Source organism: Sus scrofa, chromosome 10, assembly GCF_000003025.6.
Source record: "Sus scrofa isolate TJ Tabasco breed Duroc chromosome 10, Sscrofa11.1, whole genome shotgun sequence".
In the NCBI taxonomy this organism is placed as follows: domain Eukaryota; kingdom Metazoa; phylum Chordata; class Mammalia; order Artiodactyla; family Suidae; genus Sus; species Sus scrofa.
In genome coordinates, this window is record NC_010452.4 from 19087986 (window position 1) to 19108522 (window position 20537).

Below are 20537 nucleotides of genomic sequence, written 5' to 3' on the forward strand. Positions count from 1 at the left end.
TGTCAGGGGTATGTGTGTGTGTCTTTTGTCTTTTAGGGCCACTCCTGCTGCATATGGAGATTCCTAGGCTAGGGGTTGAATTGGAGCTGTTGCTGCTGACCTACACTAGAGCCACAGCAAAGCCAGATCCAGGCCTACACCACAGCTCATGGCAACGCCGGATCCTTAACCCACTGAGCGACGCCAGAGATCGAACCCGAAACCTCATGGTTCCTTGTCAGATTCATTTCCACTGTGCCAAGATGGGAACTCCAAAAACCATATATCTCAAATTAATGAATTTAGTGCTTTTCTGTGTATGGGAAGATGAAAGAGTCTGGGCTCATTGAAATCCTTCCTTAGATGTGCAACTTAACTGTCTAGGGCCAGCATCCTGCTTTTTTTCTCCTGAATCCCCTCAGGGTGCACTATCATGGGTGGCACCTTCAATGGCTGAGGGATTGGTGGATGTGTTTGTTTACTGAGATGGCAGTACTGATATTGCAGTCCACAGAGGACTCCAGGTGTGAAACAGGAGAGGAATGGGGAGTCAGTGTTTAATGAGTACAAAGTTTCTGTTTGGGGTGATGAGAAAGTTCTAGAAGATAGATAATGATGGTTGTACAACATCGTGGATGTAGTTAAGGTCACTGAATTATACGCTTCAAAATGTTGTTAAATGATACATATAGGAAAAATCACCAAAAAAATTTCATAGAGCTCCAGACTTATTGTTAGGAATGGATACAGTTAGATAGTTTGCTGAGTTTTATTTCTTTATTTTTTTTAACTTTTTTTATTAGTTTCTGTTTTGTTTTGTTTTAAGGGCCACACCTGCAGCATATGGAAGTTCCCAGGCTAGGGGTACAATTGGAGCTGCAGCTGCCAGCCTACGCCATGGCCACAGCAGCACCAGATCTGAGCCACATCTTCAACCTACACTGCAGCTCACACAGCTCATGGCAACATTGGAGCCTTAACCCACTGAGCGGGGCCAGGGATCGAACCTGCAACCTTATGCATACTAGTCAGGTTCCTTACCAATGACCTACAGCGGGAACTACAACTTGCTGAGTTTTAAAATAAAAGTTCTTGAGAATTTATTGAGCACTACTAACAGCTACTGTTACATGCTTGGTGTGAGATGTCTCATTTAATCTTCTCAATAGCCTTATTAAGTACCACTTAGCCTCAATCTATAGATGAGGAGTCTACAGAACAGAGGTAAATAACTTGCCCAATCTCATACTGCTGACGAGTGACACTCTCTGGATGTGATCCCAGGCAGTCTGACTTCAAACTGAGCCTAATTGTTCAACCATGCTCTTTGACTTTTTCTGAATGTTAAAATGTGTTTAAAGGAAAAGTTCTGTTTCACGTTTGACTCACCATAATTTGCCACAGAACCAATTTCACACATGCCTTTTCCGAGTGTGTTGCCAGCCGTGCCTCTTAGGAATAATTCTTGTCTGCTGGCCTCAGCAAGACGAAACATGATCAGAGAAGGGGTGGATGGTTCACTGTAAAGGGAAGTGATGGAGTTTGGTTTGTGTCAGTAATTGTCTCTGAATCCTGGAATGACTTTCCCTCAGATACTTCATCTGATCTAGCCTCAGTGTAGTGAGAGGGACATTCAACGAGTTAAGTATTTTTATGAAAGCAGTGAATGTTGTTTTGTTTCCTAATATCTTTGAAAAAACTCATTTCTGGAGTAGTGGATAAATCGTGATGTCTCTTTATTTCTTATCTAAATGTAATTTCTTAGGAAGGTGCATCTAAGCCAATATCCTCATTTAACAAATGGGAGAATTCAGCATTAAAGAAATTAACTTGCCTAGAGTCACAGAACTAGAAAGCAGTCAATTTAGAATTCAAACCCAGGTACCTGACTTCAGAGCCAAAGTTCTTGTTTAATCTGATAAATTTCAGTCATTTTATCCATAATTTCTAATACCCGGAGTTCCCGTTGTGGCGCAGTGGAAACAAATCCACCTAGGAACCGTGAGATGTCAGGTTTGATCCCCTGGCCTTGCTCAGTGGGTTAAAGATCCGGCGGCGTTGCTGTGAGCTGTGGTGTAGGTCGCAGACGCGGCTCGGATCTGACATTGCCGTGGCTCTGGCGTAGGCCGGCAGCTCTAGGTCCGATTGGACCCCTAGCCTGGAAACCTCCATATGCCGCGGGTGTGGCCCTAAAAAGCCAAAAGGAAAGAAAAAGATAATTTCTAATACCCACTTTATAGTGTTGTGAGAATCAAGTGGCATAGTGAATATGGGCTTGTAGTATACACCATGATACTTACTAATATTTCATTAAAAATTTTCCCAGAAGTACTTTAAGTATCTGCTCTGTGTCAGGCACTGTGTTCAGTATTGATGTCACAATGGTGATTCCAACTCTTGGCCTTTAAAAGCTGACAGCCCAAGCAGAGGGACCAGCCTAAAGAAAGGCAGGTTGCTTTCTAAAGTCACACGAAGCTGCATACAAGATAGTATCCTGGAGTCCCTGTTGCAGCTCAGTGGTAACAAACCCAACTAGTATCCATGAGGATGTGGGTTTGATCCCTGCCCTCACTCACTGGGCAGGGGGTTAATGATTCAGTGTTGCCAGGAGCTATGGTGTAGGTGTAGGTGGCAGACGTAGCTTGGATCTGGTGGCATTGCTGTGGCTGTGGTGTAGGCTGGCAGCTGCAGCTCTAATTCGACCCCTAGCCTGGGAACGTCCATATGCTCCGGGTATGGCCCTTAAAAAGACAAAAGACAAAAAAAAAAAAAAAAAAAAAAAGAGCGCATGAGAGATAATGTCCTTACACTCTGAGTAGTAATAGACAGTATTTGAAATTCATTAAGACTTTAAATAACCCTTCTCCCATTTCTCAAACATCCCTATCAGCTTGGCTTACATCATCACTATCATTGTTTTATCCTAAGTATACCTGTTGCTGCTGCCTTTACCTGGGTCTTGCCGTCTTCTCTGTAGCATCTTTCAAACCCTCCTTTGTCTGTGATAATTTTTCATATCTTGATTAATTACTAGCTAAAGTCCCAGCAGTGAGGTTTTTACCTTTAAGTTTTCTAGTCACATCATTCTCCCTGTCATGCACAGAAACAGTTACGTCCCTTCATTGTATTAACAAATAGCAGAACACAGTGCTAGATTATTAAAGAGAATAATGTGAGTAATAACATCAGGGTACATTCCTAATGCTTTAAGGTAAAGGATACTAGTCCTGTATTCTTCCACAGTAAGTCTCCTGTCTGTCTCTCAGACTCAGAGACAGATTCTAAGTTTATAAATCACCTATCTGTCAAAATTCAGATGGTATGATAAGTTGAATAAAATCTCTCAGTGAAGGTAATTTCTCTGATTTCTGGCCCAAAGAAGTTGCAAGTAATTTTTTTTTTAAATGTAAAACCTTTGTAGGTGCATATAAATTGTGATGTCTATTTTAGAGCTTGGTGAATTGACAGATAAATTAAGGCCTACATGAATTTGACAGGTACCACCTACATATGCTTAAAAATAGAATCGCAAAATTGCTTAATGGGGAGTTTTAACTATAGTCCATTTGACTTTCGCAGATCAAGATAAATAGAATTTTCTGGTCGTTTCTGAATGTGTAGATTCATATCTGGTAAAGCTTCATTTATATTGAATGAAAATTTGTAGTGAAGGTGTAATTATATGTGCCAGTATATGTTTTGATTTGGCTTTTCTCATAACTATAACTGTATCCTTGCCAGAAAACTTTTTATGTATTAAAGGGATTTTCATTTTGTTTTGTTTTGTTTTCTTTTATCTTCTGGCCACACCCGAGGCATGTAGAATTTCCTGGGCCAGGAAGTGAACCCATGCCTCTGCAGCAACCCAAGCCACTGCAGCCGGATTCTTAACCATTGCACCACAGTGGGAACTCCTCATTTGTTTGTTTTTTTAAAAGCTTTTGTTTTCTGATACAGATCCAAAAAAAATTTTGCTGCAATTTATTTTCCCAAAGAGAGTTCTGCCTGTGTTTTCTTCTAGGAGTTTTTATGGTATCCAGCCTTAAATTTAGGTCATTAATCCATTTTTGAGTTTGTTTCTGTATGTCATGTTAGAGAATGTTCCCACTTTTGCCACCCCCCCCAGCTTTTGGCCACCCCACAGCATACTGAGTTCATGGGCCAGGGGTCAGATCTGAGCCACAGTTGTGACCTATGTCACGCTGTGGCAATGCTGTTTCCTTTAACCCACTGTGCTGGGCCTTGGATCAAACCTGTGTCCTGCAGAGATGCTGCTAATCCTGTTGCGCCACAGTGAGAACTCCCACCCTAGCCTCATTATTCAACATAGTGTTAGAAGTCTTCCATGAGATAAGAAAAAGAAAGGAATCCAAACTGGAAAGGAAGAAGTAAAACTGTCACTGTTTTCAGGTGACTATACATAGAAAATCCTAAAGATGCCACCAAAAACTCATCAGTGAGCTTGGTGAATTTGCAAGATACAGAATTAATACACAAAATCTGTTGCATTTCTATACACTAACAACAAATTATCAGAGAAATTAAGAAAACCACTGCATTTATAATCACATAGAAAAGAACAAGATACCTGGGAATAAATACAAGTAAGGAGGTAAAAGACCTATCTATACTCAGGAAACTGTAAGACACTGATGAAAACAACTGAAGATGACACAAAATGATTGAACAATGTACCATGCTCTTGGATCAGAAGAATTAATATTGTTAAAATGACCATAGTACCCCAATCTACAGATTCAGTGTCATCCCTTTCAAAATACCAATGGCTGCAGCTATCAAAACAATATGATACTTGCACAAAGACAGATACATAGACCAATGGAACAGAACAGAGAGCCCAGAAATAAACCCACACTTTTCTGGTCAATTAATCTACAACAAAAGAGGCAAGAATATACAGTGGGGATAAGAAAGCCTCTTCAGTAAACAGTGTTGGGAAAACTGGACCACTTTCTCACACCATATACAAAAAATTAAAGTGGATTAAAGACTTTACATAAGACCTAAAACCATAAAACTTCTAGGCAAAGACACAGGCAGTACACTCTGTGACATTGGTCATAGCAACATTTCTTTGGATCTGTCTCATCTGGTGAGGGAAACAAAAGCAAACATAAATAAATTGGACTTCATCAAACTAAAAAGCTTTTAAACCTTTTTTTTTTAGGTCCACAGTTTGGGCATCTGGAAATTCCCAGGCTAGGGGTCGAATCAGAGCTGCAACTCGGGATCTGAGCCCCATCAGTAATCCACACCACAGCTTATGGCAGTGCGAGGTCCCAAACCCACTGAGTGAGGCCAGGGATAGAACCCACATCGTCATGGATACCAATCGGGTTTCATAATCTGCCAAGCCACAACCGAACTCCCCATCAAACTAAAAAGCTTTTGTGCAGCGAAGGGAACTATCAGCAAAACAAAAAAGCCACCTACCGAATGGGAGAAAATATTTGCACATGATGTATTTGAGGAGTTAATATCCAAAATATAAAAAGAAATCATACAACTTGACATTAAAAAAACCCAGTTTAAAAATTGACAGAGGACTGAATAGACATTTTTCCAAGGAAGACGTGCAAATGGCTAACAGTCATATGAAAAGGTGTGCAATGTCACTAATCGTCAGGGAAACGCAAATGTAAACCAGAATGATGTATCTATCACCTCACACCTGTCTGAATGGCTTTTATCAAAAAGACAACAGGAATTTCCGTCATGTCTTAGTGGTCAATGAACCTAACTAGCATCCATGAGGACGCGGGTATGATTCCTGACCTTGCTCAGTGGGTTAAGGATCTGGCGTTGCCGTGAGCTGTGGTGTAGGTCGCAGACGCAGCTTGGATCCGCTATGGCTGTGGCTGTGGTATAGGCTGGCAGCTATAGCTCTGATTCGACCCCTAGCCTGGGAACTTCCATATGCCCCGGGTGCAGCCCTAAAAAGACAAAAAATTGTTAAAAAATTTAAAAAGACAGCAAATAGCAAGTCTTGATGGGAATGTAGAGAAAAGAAAACCTTCCTGCTCTGTTGGTGGGAATGTAAATTGGTACAATCGCTAAAGAAAACAGTATGGAGATTGCTCAAAAAAGTAAAAAAAGTACTACAGGAATTCCACTCCTGAGTACTTACCTGAAGAAAAGGAAAACCATAATTCAAAATGATATGTGCATCTCTGCGTCTATTACAGCATTATTTATAATGTCAAGATATGGAATAAGCTAAGTGCGCATAAATAGTTGAGTAGGTTTTATATATATACACAATACATATATACATACACGCAGTGGAATATTAGTCATAAAAAAGATTGAAATCATGCCCTTTGCAACAATATAGAGAGTATTATGCTTAGTGAAAGTGAATTAAATCAGAGAGACAATCACATGTGATTTCACTTACATATGGAGTCAAAAAAACAAAATAACAAATGCAACTAAACAGAAACAGAGCCATAGTTACAGAGAACAAACAGGTGGTTGGCAGAGGAGAATGGAATGCAGGGAGAGAGAAATAGGTGAGGGAGGTGAAGAGGTACAAATCTTCAGTAACAAATGAGTCAGGTATGAAATGTACAGTATTGGGAATAAAGTCAATAATCGTGTCATATCTTTGTAATAATGACAGAGGACAACTAGACTTGTTATGGTGATCATGTTGAGATAGAAATATCAAATCACTAGGTTGTGCACTAGGAAGTAACATCGTGTTGCAAGTTATACTTCATAAACAGACACATAGAAAAAGATCAGGTTTGTGGTTTTTGGTGGTAAGAGTGATGGGAAGGGGAATTGCAAGAAGGTGGCCAAAAAGGTACAAATTTCCAATTACAGGGTGATCAGGTGCTAGAGATGTAGTGTACAACATGATAAGTATAATTAACACTGCTGTACCTTAAATATGAAAGTTAAGAAAGTTAATATTGGCAGTTCCCTTGTGGTGCATGCAGCAGGTTAAGTTTCCAGCATTGTCACTGCAGCACCTGGGGTCACTGCTGTGACACAGGTTTGATCCCTGCCCCAGGAACTTCCACATGCCTTGGGTGCAGCCAAAAAAAAAGTAAATTCTGAGAGTTCTCATCATAGGGAATTTTTTTTCTATTTATTAAATGTTTTATCTGTATGAATGATTTATGTTCATGAAACTTACTGTTATCATTTCATGTTATTTAAGTCAAATTGTTATGTTGTATACCTTAAATTTATATGACTGACACCTGTATGTCAATTACATCAGTAAAACTGGAAGGAAAACAATTTTTTTTCTTTGCACACGTGTTTAATAAATTCATGTGGATTAATTAAATTGTCACAAACTTACTCCATAAACTTAGGAATGGGAGTTTACCAGCAGAGAACATCCAAAGACACAGTGAATAAAGAATTAAAAGTCGCTTTGCTTGGGAGTTCCCGTCGTGGCTCAGCAGTTAACAAACCCGATGAGTATCCATGAGGACGTGGGTTCAATCCCTGGCCTTGCTCAGTGGGTTAAGGAGGAAAACAATTTTTTAAATAACTTAGAAAATGGATGTAGCAGAAACTATGACTATTATGAGTCTGTACTAGGTAACAGAGATAATCATAATGCATGTTTTCATTTCTATTATTTAGATCTCCTTCAGATAAAGGAGTCATAAATTCTATCTTTTTTCCTTACTTTGGAGACTTCTGCTCTTCTTTGGCAATATTCTTCAAAAGTTTTGTATAAGTCTTCTTTACTGAAAATGAGCAGTATAAAATTTTAATTTTTTTTTCAAAGAGGAAGTGTGGAATATAATTATGTGGAAGAATTAAATTAAATACAGAATTTGATAGGTTGACCTTATTACAGTCTATCTGAGATCAATTGTCTTGAGCATAGTAGTGTGACTGGGAAAACAAGGAAGAAAACCAGAATTTCTCTTACTTTCTTTGTAGTTTTTTCTAGAAACTTTTTTTGCATATATATGTGTGTGTTTTTAGGACCACACCTGCAGCATATGGAGTTTCAAGGGCTAGGGGTCGAATCGTAACTTTAGCTAGCAGCCTGCACCACAGCCACAGCACCTCGGGATCCAATCCACGTATGTGACCTACACCACAGCTCACGGCAGTGCAGGATCCTTAACCCACTGAGCAAGGCCAGGGATCAAACCTGCATCCTCATGGATACTATTCGGGTTTGTTAACCACTGAGCCATGACAGTTCCCACATTGGCATTACCATTCTGGTTAGAAAATTAGAAAGCAGAGGAATTATCCTTGTTTTCACAAATACTCTTCCTGCAAAATAAAATGGCAAGGCATCTCTAGGCCTTGTATTTCTGGAACCCAAATGATATAGAATTCATAGAAGAGACTTTTCTAAAATACAGGAAGTCGCTGTGGAGTTCCCGTCGTGGCTCGGTGGTTAACTAACCTGACTAGCATTTGTGAGGATGTGGGTTCGATCCCTGGCTTCGCTCTGTAGGTTAAGGATCTGGTATTGCCATGAACCGTAGTGTAGGTCGCAGACGCAGCTCGGATCCCATATTGCAGTGACTCTGGCGTTGGCTGGAGGCTACAGCCTGGAAACCTCCACATGCCGCAGGTGCGGCCCTAGAAAGACAAAAAAAAAAAAAAAAAAAAAAAAAAAAAAGTCACTGTAGGTGATTATTTATAGAAAGTACAGCACTTGGAATTTTAGTTCCTAATACACTGCTGGATGTAATTGCAATACCATGGTACATAAATTAATCCTTGCGCTGCTGGAGTTATCATCTAATAAAGATAAGACCTTTCACTAATCACTGTAGTGCAACCCCACATAATGTAGGACCACAGACCATATACAGAATTGAGAAGAAAGTGTTTACTTCTGACTCATATATAAACACATGAATTTTTTAAGGCAGAACATATTTAGACATTGAGGGAAGGAAACTTTTTTTTTAGAATTTGTAGTTGCTCAGAAAGACACAGTATTTTACTAGGGAAATAATAATTGGTCGGTCTGGCTAGAATAGTGGATTTATTTAGAAGGCAATTGAAAACAGGGTTCTGGGCACACTCTAGAGGGCTGGTAGGAGGCATCTTTAGTCATGGTACCAACCCACTAAATTAGGGAGAAAGATCCTTTCCAAGCAGACTAGCTGAAGGTTGTATAGATGTAGACAGTTTATTCAATTTCAGTATGAAAATTAGAACTGATGCTGAGATTTCAGTGAAGGGTGAAGTTAGAATGTGTAACGTTTAATAAAATTTGATGTGACATTTCAGGAGTTGTAGGCCAAGGATTCACTGCTGTTTTTTTTTTTTTTCTTTCCTCAAGTTTGTATTCCTACTTTTATTTATTTACTTATTTGGCTGCATCTGAGGCATGTGGAAGTTCCCAGGCCAGGGACAGAACTTGTACCACAGCTGTAACCAGAGCTACAGCAGTGGCAACACCAGATCCTTAAGCTGCCAAGCCATGAGGGAACTCCCTGTATTATTCATTTTTGTAAGGAAAAAAGTTTCCCGTGGCTATTAGCTTTGGACATCTATCTAAATTCCTTCTGCTCTCCTGGGATCCAGAAGTTGTTCTAAAGTTATCAGACCAGAGTTTAGCCTTCGTATGATAAACACATTTATCTTCCTGTTCAGTTCTGTTTCATTTTGGGCAAAGCATGACTTCGGATTATAGTTAGTTCACTTTGGGGAGAATCATGTTTTTGTTCAGATTTTAATTTACTTTTCTTTAGATCTCTCTTTTTTTATATTCTTAATTATAATCCTCAATTTAGAATATAAATTATCTGGAAGTTTCTGTTGTAGCTCAGTGGGTTATCAACTTGACTAATATCCACGAGGCTGTGGGTTTGCTCCCTGGCATCGCTTAGTGCGTTAAAGATCTGGCACTGCTGTGAGCTGGGGTGTGCATCACAGATGCGGCTCAGATCTGGTGTGGCTGTGGCTGTGGCTTAGGCTGGCAACTGCAGCTCTGATTAGACCTCAGCCTGGGAAATTCCATATGCTGCAGGTGTGGCCCTAGAAAGCAAAAATATATATGTGTATGTATTTTTTATTTATATTCTTAATTTTTAAAACAAAAGTTTGTATAGAACTAATCAAATTATTTCTATTAATACTAATGCTTCTCTTAACTAATTGCTAATAAAAGCAATCAGATATTAGCACAATTCATTTTTTTTTTTTTTTTTGGTCTTTTTGTCTTTTTAGGGCCACATCCAGGGCATATGGAGGTTCCCAGGCTAGGGGTCTAATCAGAGCTGTTGCTGCTGGCCTACACCATAGTCACAGCAACACCAGATCGGAGCCCCGTCTGTGACCTACACCACAGCTCACGGCAACACCGAATCCTTAATTCACTGTGCAAGGCCAGGGATCGAACCTGAGTCCTCATGGATACTAGTCGGATTCGTTTCCACTGTGCCACGACGGGAACTCCAGCACAATTCAATTTAATGAGAATAACTTGTGGTTTCTGTGTTTGGTTTTTTTCCATATAATTAGTTTTCTTTGGAAATTTTATGGTTAACCGGAATAATCGTTTTAAGGTGCTCTCCCATGATGGAAATTTATCCTAACCTAGGCATTTTATTTACCTCTCAAAGGGTTTTCCTCAGGAGATACCACACATTTAATGCAAGAAAATAGACTTCATGAAGCCTCTCATGCTGTTAGTGATGAAGAGCCTGCAGAAGTAAATGCTAATGATCAACTAGAAGGCCCGAAGCTCATTCTGCAGTCTCTGTTCTCTCTTATACGAGGTGAAGTTGAGCAGTTGGATTCAAGAGCACTTCCCCTTTTTCTTCATCAGGTACCATGTTAAACCCTTCACTTTCAGCCTCACCAAAATTCTGGGACCAGTATTTGTAATTATCTAAAACCCAGCTCTCTGTAATTGATTCTACCCCACACCTGTCATTGGCGAGCTCAGGAGACGTTAACCCTGGATTAGTGGCTGGTGGGAAATTTGGCCTATCAGTGACTGCTGGCCACACATTGGCTTGGATAATGAACCTGTAGTTCAAACAGAAATTGCACCTTTTTTTATTTAGTGAATACACTGTGTGCAAATAAGAGTCCATGTAATGAGCACTTAGTACCAACAAAGTGCCAAAAACTAAGCTAGACACTGGGGAAACAGATTATGTAACAGCATGTCTTTAAGAGAGGCACTGTGGAATAGGAAAAGCAGTTAGGTAGATAAATAATTGTAGAAGTCTGTATAAAGTATTAGATGTGTGTTTAAGGTTCAGCAAAAGAACAGACTGTGTGACTTTATTTTTTTGATTTATCAGTCTTTATTTATTTTTTATTTAGGATTGCACGCGGCATATGGAGGTTCCCAGGCTAGGGGTCGAATTGTAGCCTCTGGCCTATGCCATGGTCACAGCAACACCAGATCCAAGCCCCGTCTGCAACCTACACCACAGCTCACTGTGACACTGGCTCCTTAACCCACTTAGCAAGGCCAGGGAGCAAAACTGTGTCCTCATAGATGCTAGTCAAATTCGTTTCCGCTGAGCCACGACAGGAGCTCCACAAAATGTGCGATTAACTTTGGCCTGTGGATATTAAGGAAAGAGGAAGTGATTCTTGGGTTGGATTTTACAGGATGTGTGGGTTCTCCCCAAATAAACCAAGTGAGCTTTTACAGAAAGGGAGATGATCCTGTGCAGAGGCACGGCTGGGATGTTATTGGAGATGAAGATAGAAGAGAGATAAGAATTAAGATCGGATAGTTTGTGCCATTAAGGCCTCACTTTTAGGGGCTGTGATCTCCTTAATTGTGATGTTGCCGGAATTTGAATTTTAGAAAAATAACTCTTCTGATGTTTGGGAGGGTAAATGAGAAGATGGGGAGCCTAGAGACCGGGGGACCTTTAGGACAGTGATCAGGAAACTTTTTTACACAAGAGCTAATTTATGAGCTGTGTTTTATTTTATTTTATTCTGTCTTTTTAGAGCCACACCTGAAACATATAGAATTTCATAGGCTGGGGGTCAAATCAGAACTGTATCTGCCGGCCTACATCATAGCCACAGCAACCCGGAATCCAAGCCGAGTCTGCAACCTACTATGCCGGATCCTTAACCCACTGAGTGGGGCCAGGGATCAAACCCATGTCCTCATGGATACTAGTTGGGTTCGTTACTGCTGAGGCACGACAGGAACTCCCTGTGTTTTATTTTAAAGTGAAAATAATTGGTGTATGGGAATAGAAAAAGCTTCACCTTTTATTTCACTCACTCTTCCTGTTTCATGTAACTTTTACAATGAGCAGTGAATAATTTTTAATTTTTAAAAAGTAAAATAGCTTTGGAGTTTGCAGATGCGGCTCGGATCCTGCGTTGCTGTGGCTCTGGTGTAGGCCGGTGGCTACAGCTCCGATTCCCCCCTAGCCTGGGACCTCCATATGCCGGGAAGCGGCCCAAGAAATGGCAAAAAGACAAAAAAAAAAAAAAAAAAAAAAAAAGAAAAAAAACTTTTGTTCCAAGGCAGGAAAACATATATTCTTATAAATTTATATCACCTCCTTGGTAGGCTTGAAGAATGCCTTTGAGAAAACGTATACTACTTTTTGGCGTCTAAGTTGTTACTAACATATGTAGTATGTTACATGTTCTCATTGTTGAGAGAGAGCCTTAGTTGAGAAGCACCAATACCAAAGCAGCTTTCTGATCTTTCAGCCTCCCTTAAATTTGTGCGGTGGATTAAGTTTGTAAAGGGTATTCACACTTAACTGTTCTTTCATTCTCCAAACAATCTAGAGCTGTAAGTATTATCATCATGCTTACAAATGAGGTGACTGAGATTCCCTCACAAAGTTCCTTATAATTCTAGGGCTATAATTTGTTAATTTCATTCAGCGCATCTATTTTAAAGACAACTTGGGAAAATGTGAATATGGATTGTATATTAAATAATACTAGCACATCAGTGTCTAATTTCTTAAAATTGATAATGGAGTTGAAGGTCATATAGGACCATATCCTCATTTCTTAGGAGATACATGTGCAAGTAGTATTTAGGGGTGAAGCGACATAATGCCTGAAGTTTACTTAAGATATTTCTGTGGGAAAAAAAATATGTCAGAGAGGGAAGGACAGAGAGAAAGGAAATTTGGCAAAATGTTAACCGTTGATAGGTCTAGTTAAGAGGTATATGGTTACTGATTTCACTATCCTTTCAACTCTTTTGTAGACTTTCAACAAAAAGTTGAGGAAAAGGACATTTGGAACTAGTGTAGTCAAATCTTTTCAAGCAGCTTATGTCACTGGGCTATTGTTACATTAAAGGTGAGAAGAATGCTGTTTTCTACTGACAGGTGATCCGACATCTGAAGCAGATCTAGAAGAAAATCACATTTTTTAGGCAGGAAGATGATAACAATCTTGATCAGATAAAGATTATATAATTTTTTTATGTCTCAAAGTAAAATTCCGCTCTCATCCCCCAGGAACATGTCAGTTTGCTGAGCCCTGTAGGTTATGCTTCTTAAATATCTCAGCAATCTGTCCTCTCCTGGCAAAGAAGCTTAGAGAGTATAGTGGTGGTTTTAAAGTATGGGCTTTGGCTCTACCACTAACAAGCTAAGTAGCTTTCCATTTCTTCTTCTGTAAATTTTTAGAGGACTAAATGAAATAATGCACGTGAAAGCACTTAACATAGTACTGGATATACTTAACATAAAAGCCAAATAAACATTAAGCCTTGTAACGATTTTTCACTGTCACTGATTCAAACATAGCTTGCTGGAAAGAGATGCTGAAGCTGCAGTAAGCTGAGACATCAGGGCAACAGGAGTCCGCTGATGGCGGCCTTCCTCAGCCCAAGATTACAAAGGATCCTGCCACCTCCCAAGGGAAACACATGTCTGGGAGAAATGGAGTAACATTTTATTCCTAATTCAGTCATTTCCAGCATCTTACACTGTGCCTTTCATTTGGATTTGCCAGTATTGACATTTGCCAAATTTTCATGTCCTTCCTCCCCCTCACACACATATTTTCCACTGAAAGTTTTTTGTTTTTTGCTTTAATTTTAGGGCTGTACCTGCAGCATATGGAAGCTCCCAGGCTAGGGGTCAGATTGGAGCTGTAGTTGCCAGCCTACACCAGAGCCACAGCAACACCAGATCCAAGCCTCCTCTGTGACCCACACCACAGCTCATAGCAGTGCCGGATCCTTAACCCACTGAGCAAGGCCAGGGACCGAACCCCTATCCTCATGGATACTAGTCAGGTTCATGACTGCTGAGCCACAATGGGAACTCGCCCACCAAAAGATTTTAAAATAATTTTCAGGGATTATATCACTTCACCCTTAAATATTTCCACATAAATTTCCCAAGAACAGTGATACTTTCCTGCATAACCTAAAATGTCACAGGACTCTCCTTTGCATCTTACATTCTGGTCCAGGGTTGGACTCCGAAACCATTTTTAAGCATGCAGTGCTGTGTGCTGGGCATTATGCTGGATACACATTCTCTTACTTAGTCCTTACAGCAGCCCTGTCTCAGAGAGTTGCAGGTATTATTGTCCCTGTTTTACAGACAAGGAAGCGGAGTTTAAGACACGAAGTGACATGTCCAGGGTCATACAGCTATTGGTGGCAAAGCTTGGACTAGAACATAGTCAGGTTATTCATCTCCAACCTCATGTTTTTTCTGCTCTACCAGGCAACCTCCCAGATTTAGACATATGGGGCATCGAAGAAGAAAAAATCACATCTTCTTCTGCCCTGCTAGACTTGCCAAGGGTAGGTTTTTTTATAGGGGAAATGCCCTGTGTATTTATTTTTCAAGCTGCCCTTTCACCTGGAAATGGCTTTTACTTTTGAGGCTTTGGGTTTCATGACCCTGTCTTTTTTGTCTTTTTAGGGCTGCACTCTTGGCATATGGAGGTTCCCAGGCTAGGGGTCTAATTGGAGCTGTAGCTGCTGACCTATACCACAGCCACAGCAGTGTGAGGTCCAAGCTGTGTCTGCAACCTACACCACAGCTCATGGCAATGCCGGATCCTTAACCCGCTAAGGGAGGACAAGGATTGAACCTGCGTCCTCACGGATACTAGTCAGATTTGTTTCCACTGAGCCACAACGGCAACCCCCATCCCTGTCTCTTTGGTTGCACTTAATGGTACTAGAACTGTTACAGAAAGTAACAATTGATTGAACTATTTACACAGAGATGATTGAGTCCGTCTATATTGCTTGTATTGCTCCTGGAAGAATGTTAGCTATATAGAATAAATTTTAAGCTAGGAAAATATTTCTTTTAAAAGTCTGCTTTTTTACCGTGTGATTTGTGAAAAACCACTCCTATTTATTGCTAGCTTATAGGTTTGACAAATGCTTTATTGTTCTTTGCATAGGCAGCTTCCTGGAAAAGGGAGACAGTGATCTATAAACAGAATACCGTTTTCACTAGAGACTTAGTAAAAATCAGCGGAAGCTGAAAGTATACCAATGAAGTATTCTAAATATGGCACTTGTTAATTTTATTATATTTTTAAAATTTTTAAATTTTTAATTATTTTTTTATTTTTTTGTCTTTTTAGGACTATACCTGCAGCATATGGAGTGTCCCAGGCTAGGGGTCAAATCAGAGCTACAGCTGCCAGCCTACACCACAGCCACAGCAACACCAGATCCTTAACCCACTGATCGAGGCCAGGGATCAGACCTGTGTCCTCATGGTTCCTAGTTGGATTCGTTGCCATTGTGCCACGATGGGAACTCCAGAATCAAAGAATTTTTAAGTTTAATTTCAAGATGCCCTGAAATGAATCTGCTAAGTGATAAGCCTTCAGTGGATCCAGATCCTGAGTCTCTGGAGCAGCCCCCAACCATCCAGTGACCTCAACGCTTTGTATGTGTTCGATACTTCATTGCTCAGCTATTATCACTGGGCCCAGCCTGTTCTGAGATATCAAAAGAAAATGAAAAGTCACTGTCCCATGAGGTACTGTGTGAAATAGAAATGAAACCAGTGCGTTTTAAGATCTCATGTGGCATGACATATTTCACCTTTTTAATTGGTGATAAAGTCATCCTTTCACTCATGTTATACCTTTATAAGCTTGGTAGCATTTCCCTCATTCTTTAGAGTTCTTACTTCTAAACTCTAATGAATCAGTGATGTTTGCTTTGACTTGAAATAGAATAGAAAGAATGAAGTTGTTTTCAGGCCAAAGAATGTCTGTGTTTGCTTTGCTTGAGGTAAGTTACTCCAGAAATGTGTCAAGTGCCTACAAGTCAGATGTTTTCTGCACCAGTGAATGTAATTAAATAAGAGTTTTCTTAGTTTTATATCAAAGACTTTGAAAGTTTCAAGGTCTGGGTTTCTTCCAATTGACTTTTCATCCAAGTGTTAATTTCCTCTGTTTTTGTCTTTGTTTTTAACAGATAGCTGAATCCTATTTCCAGGAGGAGGACTGTATCCTTTTCTTCATTACAAGGAGAAATTCACAGAACTCTTAGAGAGCTGCCCATTAAAAAAAAAAAAAAAAAAAAAAAAAAAAAAAAAAAAAATTGAGACTTAGATACAATGAAATGTATAATCTGTTGTTTTCACTGGGTTTTAATTGTATGCACCTTTGTAACCATCTCAGAAAGCAAGATGTAGGGAATTTATCTCTCCAGAACATTGTCTAGATCCACCCAAATTTGACCTTTCATAAACAAGCCCTAATTTTACCAAAACCAAAATATTTTGTGTGTGCAGGAAGGGGGCAAAAAGCGTATTACCAAAAAATATAATTGAAAACCCATTGGGGGTGTTCCCATTGTGGCTCAGCCAGTTAAGAACTCTACATAGTGTTCATGAGTGTCGCTCAGTGGGTTAAAGATCCGGCACTGCTGCAAGCTGCGGCATGATCACATATGTGGCTTGGATCTGGTGTTGCCATGGCTGTGGCATAGGCTGACAGCTGCAGCTCTGATTCGACCCCTAGCCCAGGAACTTCCATATGCACAGGTGTGACCATAAAAAGAACAAATAAATTTTAAAAATTAAAAATAAAAACCCATTGGATTTTTCTTTTTTAAATTATTATTATTTTTATTTTTACTTTTTAGGGCCGTACCTGTGGCATATGGAAGTGCCCCGGCTAAGGGTCAAATTGGCCAGCCTACATCACTGCCACAGCAACTTGGGATCCCAGCCTCATCTGTGACCGTCATACAGCTCACGGCAACACCAGATCCTTTAACCCACTGACTGAGGTCAGGGATTGAACCCTCATCCTCATGGATACTAGTCGGGCTTGTTACTGCTGAGCCATAACAGGAACTTCCAGATTTTTCCTTTTAAACAGAAATACAAGTCAAAGCGCTCCCGTTGTGGCACAGTAGAAACAAATCTGACTAGTATCCATGAGGACGCGGGTTTGATCCCTGGCCCTGCTCTATGGGTCAGGTATCCAGCATTGCGTTGAGCTGTGGCGTAGGTTGCAGATGCAGCTCAGATCCTGCGTTGCTATTGGTGTTGCTGTGCTGTAGGCTGGCAGCTGTAGCTCCTATTCAACCCCTAGCCTAGGAACCTCCATATGCCAAGGGTGTGGCCCTAAAAAGAAAAAAAAAAAAAAGAAGTACCAGTCAAGTAATATTCATATGGTATGAGCCTGTCAAGCATATTATACGTAGTAAGTCTCATGACTGTCTTGTTGTAGTTATATATTTGCAAAGCGTAGTTTGAGTTCTTCGCTGGCAGAAAACAATAAATGTTGTCAGGTGACACCGTGGATTAACTTTTATTTGGGAAAGATTTCTTCCCTCAGTTTTTAAATTTTCCTTTTCAAAAATTAAAATTTTTTTTTCTTTTTCAGGGATGTATACTGTTAAGAATGTTTCCTAAGTATCTCTCCTTTTCCATTTGTGTGCTTTCTTTTTCCTCCTAATCTTACTGACTTTCACCACATCTCTGAGCAGATTAAGGAGTAAGCAGTTATCACTCTGATGTGACCAGCAGGGGAAGTCCATGGGGTTATCATTCTGAACCCTATCAAGCAAACTGTGGTCAGTGTTGTAATGACAGTTCAGTACTAAGTATGTAGAAAATCAGATTCTGATGGAAATGAAGCTAGAACTAACCAAATCATGAATGTGATACAGAGCAGTGCATGTCTGCATCAGCATCCCTGGGAGCTTCTTAGAAATTGTAAATCAGGGGCCTTTGGAGGGGCGTTTCTGGGAATCAGACACATGAATCTGTATTTTAGCAAGATTTTCAGTAAAGCTTGAGAAGCACTGGTATACTTTAAGTCATGGGCAGAGGAAAATGGAATTGTCTCGTTTCTCCCTGGCCTATTTTATGATCCCTGGCATATCTTTATGACTACAAATGAGAGAGAGAACTGAACCCTTGAGTGATCATGGGAAGGACAAAAAGCTAAACGGTGAGTTTTTTCTCTTCTTTCTGGGTCAACATTTAGAACATGGCCCAAAGGAAGGTAGACAGTTGGACAGTTTATCACGACCTCATATGATGCTAAATGTGTGATACAAATGGAGAAGGCAGAAGTTTATAAGAAAATCTACAAAAAAAAAAAAAGATGGACTCACATAACTGTGAAAATCACTATGGCAAGTTAATTTAAAATTTTTTTCAGTGTTCAGTAAGTAGATAAAGGATCACAGGGAGTTGAAATCAAAAACATTTGACTAGAGGGTAACATGGTTGCTTGACAGAAAAAAATTAAAAGAGAGAGAAAACAAAAAGATGAAATTTTGCTGAAACTCTGTCCACTGGTGCAGAATAGAAACACAAGCACAGGGTTTTGGGTGAAGTAGAAAAAATAGCTTTTATTGCTTTGCCAGCCAAAGGAGGCCATAGCAAGCTAATGCCTTATGGTCTGTCCCCTCCCTAGAAGAATTGCAGGGAGTTTTGTAGTCTAAAAGGAGAAAAACAGGGTTTCAGGTAAGAATCAGGATTGGGGCAAACATGCATTCTTCTTTCTATCTGGGAATCTTTTTTTTTTTTTCTTTTGTCTTTTCAGGGCTACACCCTAAAAAGGTGTGGCATATGGAAGTTCCCAGACTAGGAGTCAAATCAGAGCTTCAGCTGCCAGCCTACACCACAGCCACAGCCACAGCAACACCAGATCCAAGCTGCGTCTGCGACGTATACCACAGCTCACAGCAATGCCAGATCCTTAACCCACTGAGCAAGGCCAGGGATTGAACCTGCATCCTCATGGATGCTCGTCAGATTCCTTTTCCCCTGAGCCACAAGGGGAACTCCTCTATCAGGGAATCTTCCTCATCAAAGCTGATGTCAGGAGATCTGGTGGTGGTCATCTAGATTATGGCATCTTGAGTTTTCCTAGAATAACAGTACTTGCAAAAAGGGCATATTGATCAGAGATTAGAACAAACTAGGAAAATTCCTGAAAAACATCATGTGCTTATAATTTTAACCACAGTAACGAATCGACTAGAACATGAGTTCGTTCTCCTTGCTCACTGGTTAACGATCGCATTGCCGTGAGCTGTGGCGTAGGTTGCAGACCGGCTCGATCCCGTGCTGGCTCTGTTAGGCGTGCTACAGCTCCGATTCAACCCTAGCTGGAACTCCATATGCCGGGAGCGCCAAGAAATAGCAACAACAACAAAAAGACAAAAGACAAAAAAAATAAATAAATAAAATAAAAAATAATTTTAACCCACAGACAGTTGTGCCCAGGGTGCCTAATCTAGTTTATCTTTAAAGGGTGCAATCAAATGAAGGAGAAACACAAGGAAGGCCTCTAAGCTATTCAGTTTTAAGGTATTCACTTCTGAAAGAAGCACAAGGAATATAACTTTTCCCTTAGGTGTATAAGATGCCTACATCATTATGTGCATCCCTTGAGGGGGAACCAGAATCTTGCCCCAAGGTTGGACTGTTGTTTCCTGACTGTTCCTCCCTTGTCTTTGCATCCTCTCCCTTCCCTGATCAGCAGCTGTCTAAGCCGGTCTCTTTGGGACTCTGGGAAGGCCACGGAGGCTGAATGAGGCCTATTTCTTAAAAACAAGAAATGGGGGACACAGAAAGGCTTTTGTGCCCAGGAGCTCCACAGGGCCCCGCTTGGTTTCAGAAACAGATTCCAAGATTTCATATGGGTCCTATTTCCAATTAAATTATATTTAATTGACTCTGCTAGAGATACATTAGCAGGCGGGCATTCTTTGTGCTTTAAAACTTTTGTTTGTTTGTTTCTACTGTTTGTTGATAGAATAGAACCCAAGTAACTCCTGTATAATATATGCTAAAATTTACTTACTTCAAACCCAAGAAACCTTACTTTAAGATTTGTTTAAATTTTAAAATAGAGTCATCTTATTTTTTGGTAAATTTCAAATTTCTCGACTTAGGACATTATTCTTTAGATTTCTGTTTTCCTCAAATTTTCTGTCCAGATGAGAAAGCAATGAAATTCATTCAGCTTGAACGACTGTATCATGAGCAATTGCTCACAAATCTTTCTGCCATTCAAGAACAGTGGGGTGAGTACAGACTAACGTGGAATATAGAATCATCAGTAATCTAATAAAGATGCTATCTACATATTTGACCTGGTTTTGTATGTCA

The 20537-nt window shown here is 40.1% G+C and overlaps 1 protein-coding gene across 2 annotated transcripts in view; it reads left to right on the forward strand.

Annotated features, from left to right (window-relative positions):
- The window catches only part of CNST (consortin, connexin sorting protein), a 93279-nt gene that overhangs the window by 41602 nt on the left and 31140 nt on the right, over nucleotides 1–20537 (forward strand). For both annotated transcript variants that reach the window (XM_021064469.1, XM_021064470.1), the window contains 3 exons: nucleotides 10569–10774; nucleotides 16373–16403; nucleotides 20366–20452. In XM_021064469.1, coding sequence (XP_020920128.1) covers nucleotides 10569–10774; nucleotides 16373–16403; nucleotides 20366–20452 — 324 coding nt within the window. The remainder of the gene's footprint in view (nucleotides 1–10568; nucleotides 10775–16372; nucleotides 16404–20365; nucleotides 20453–20537) is intronic.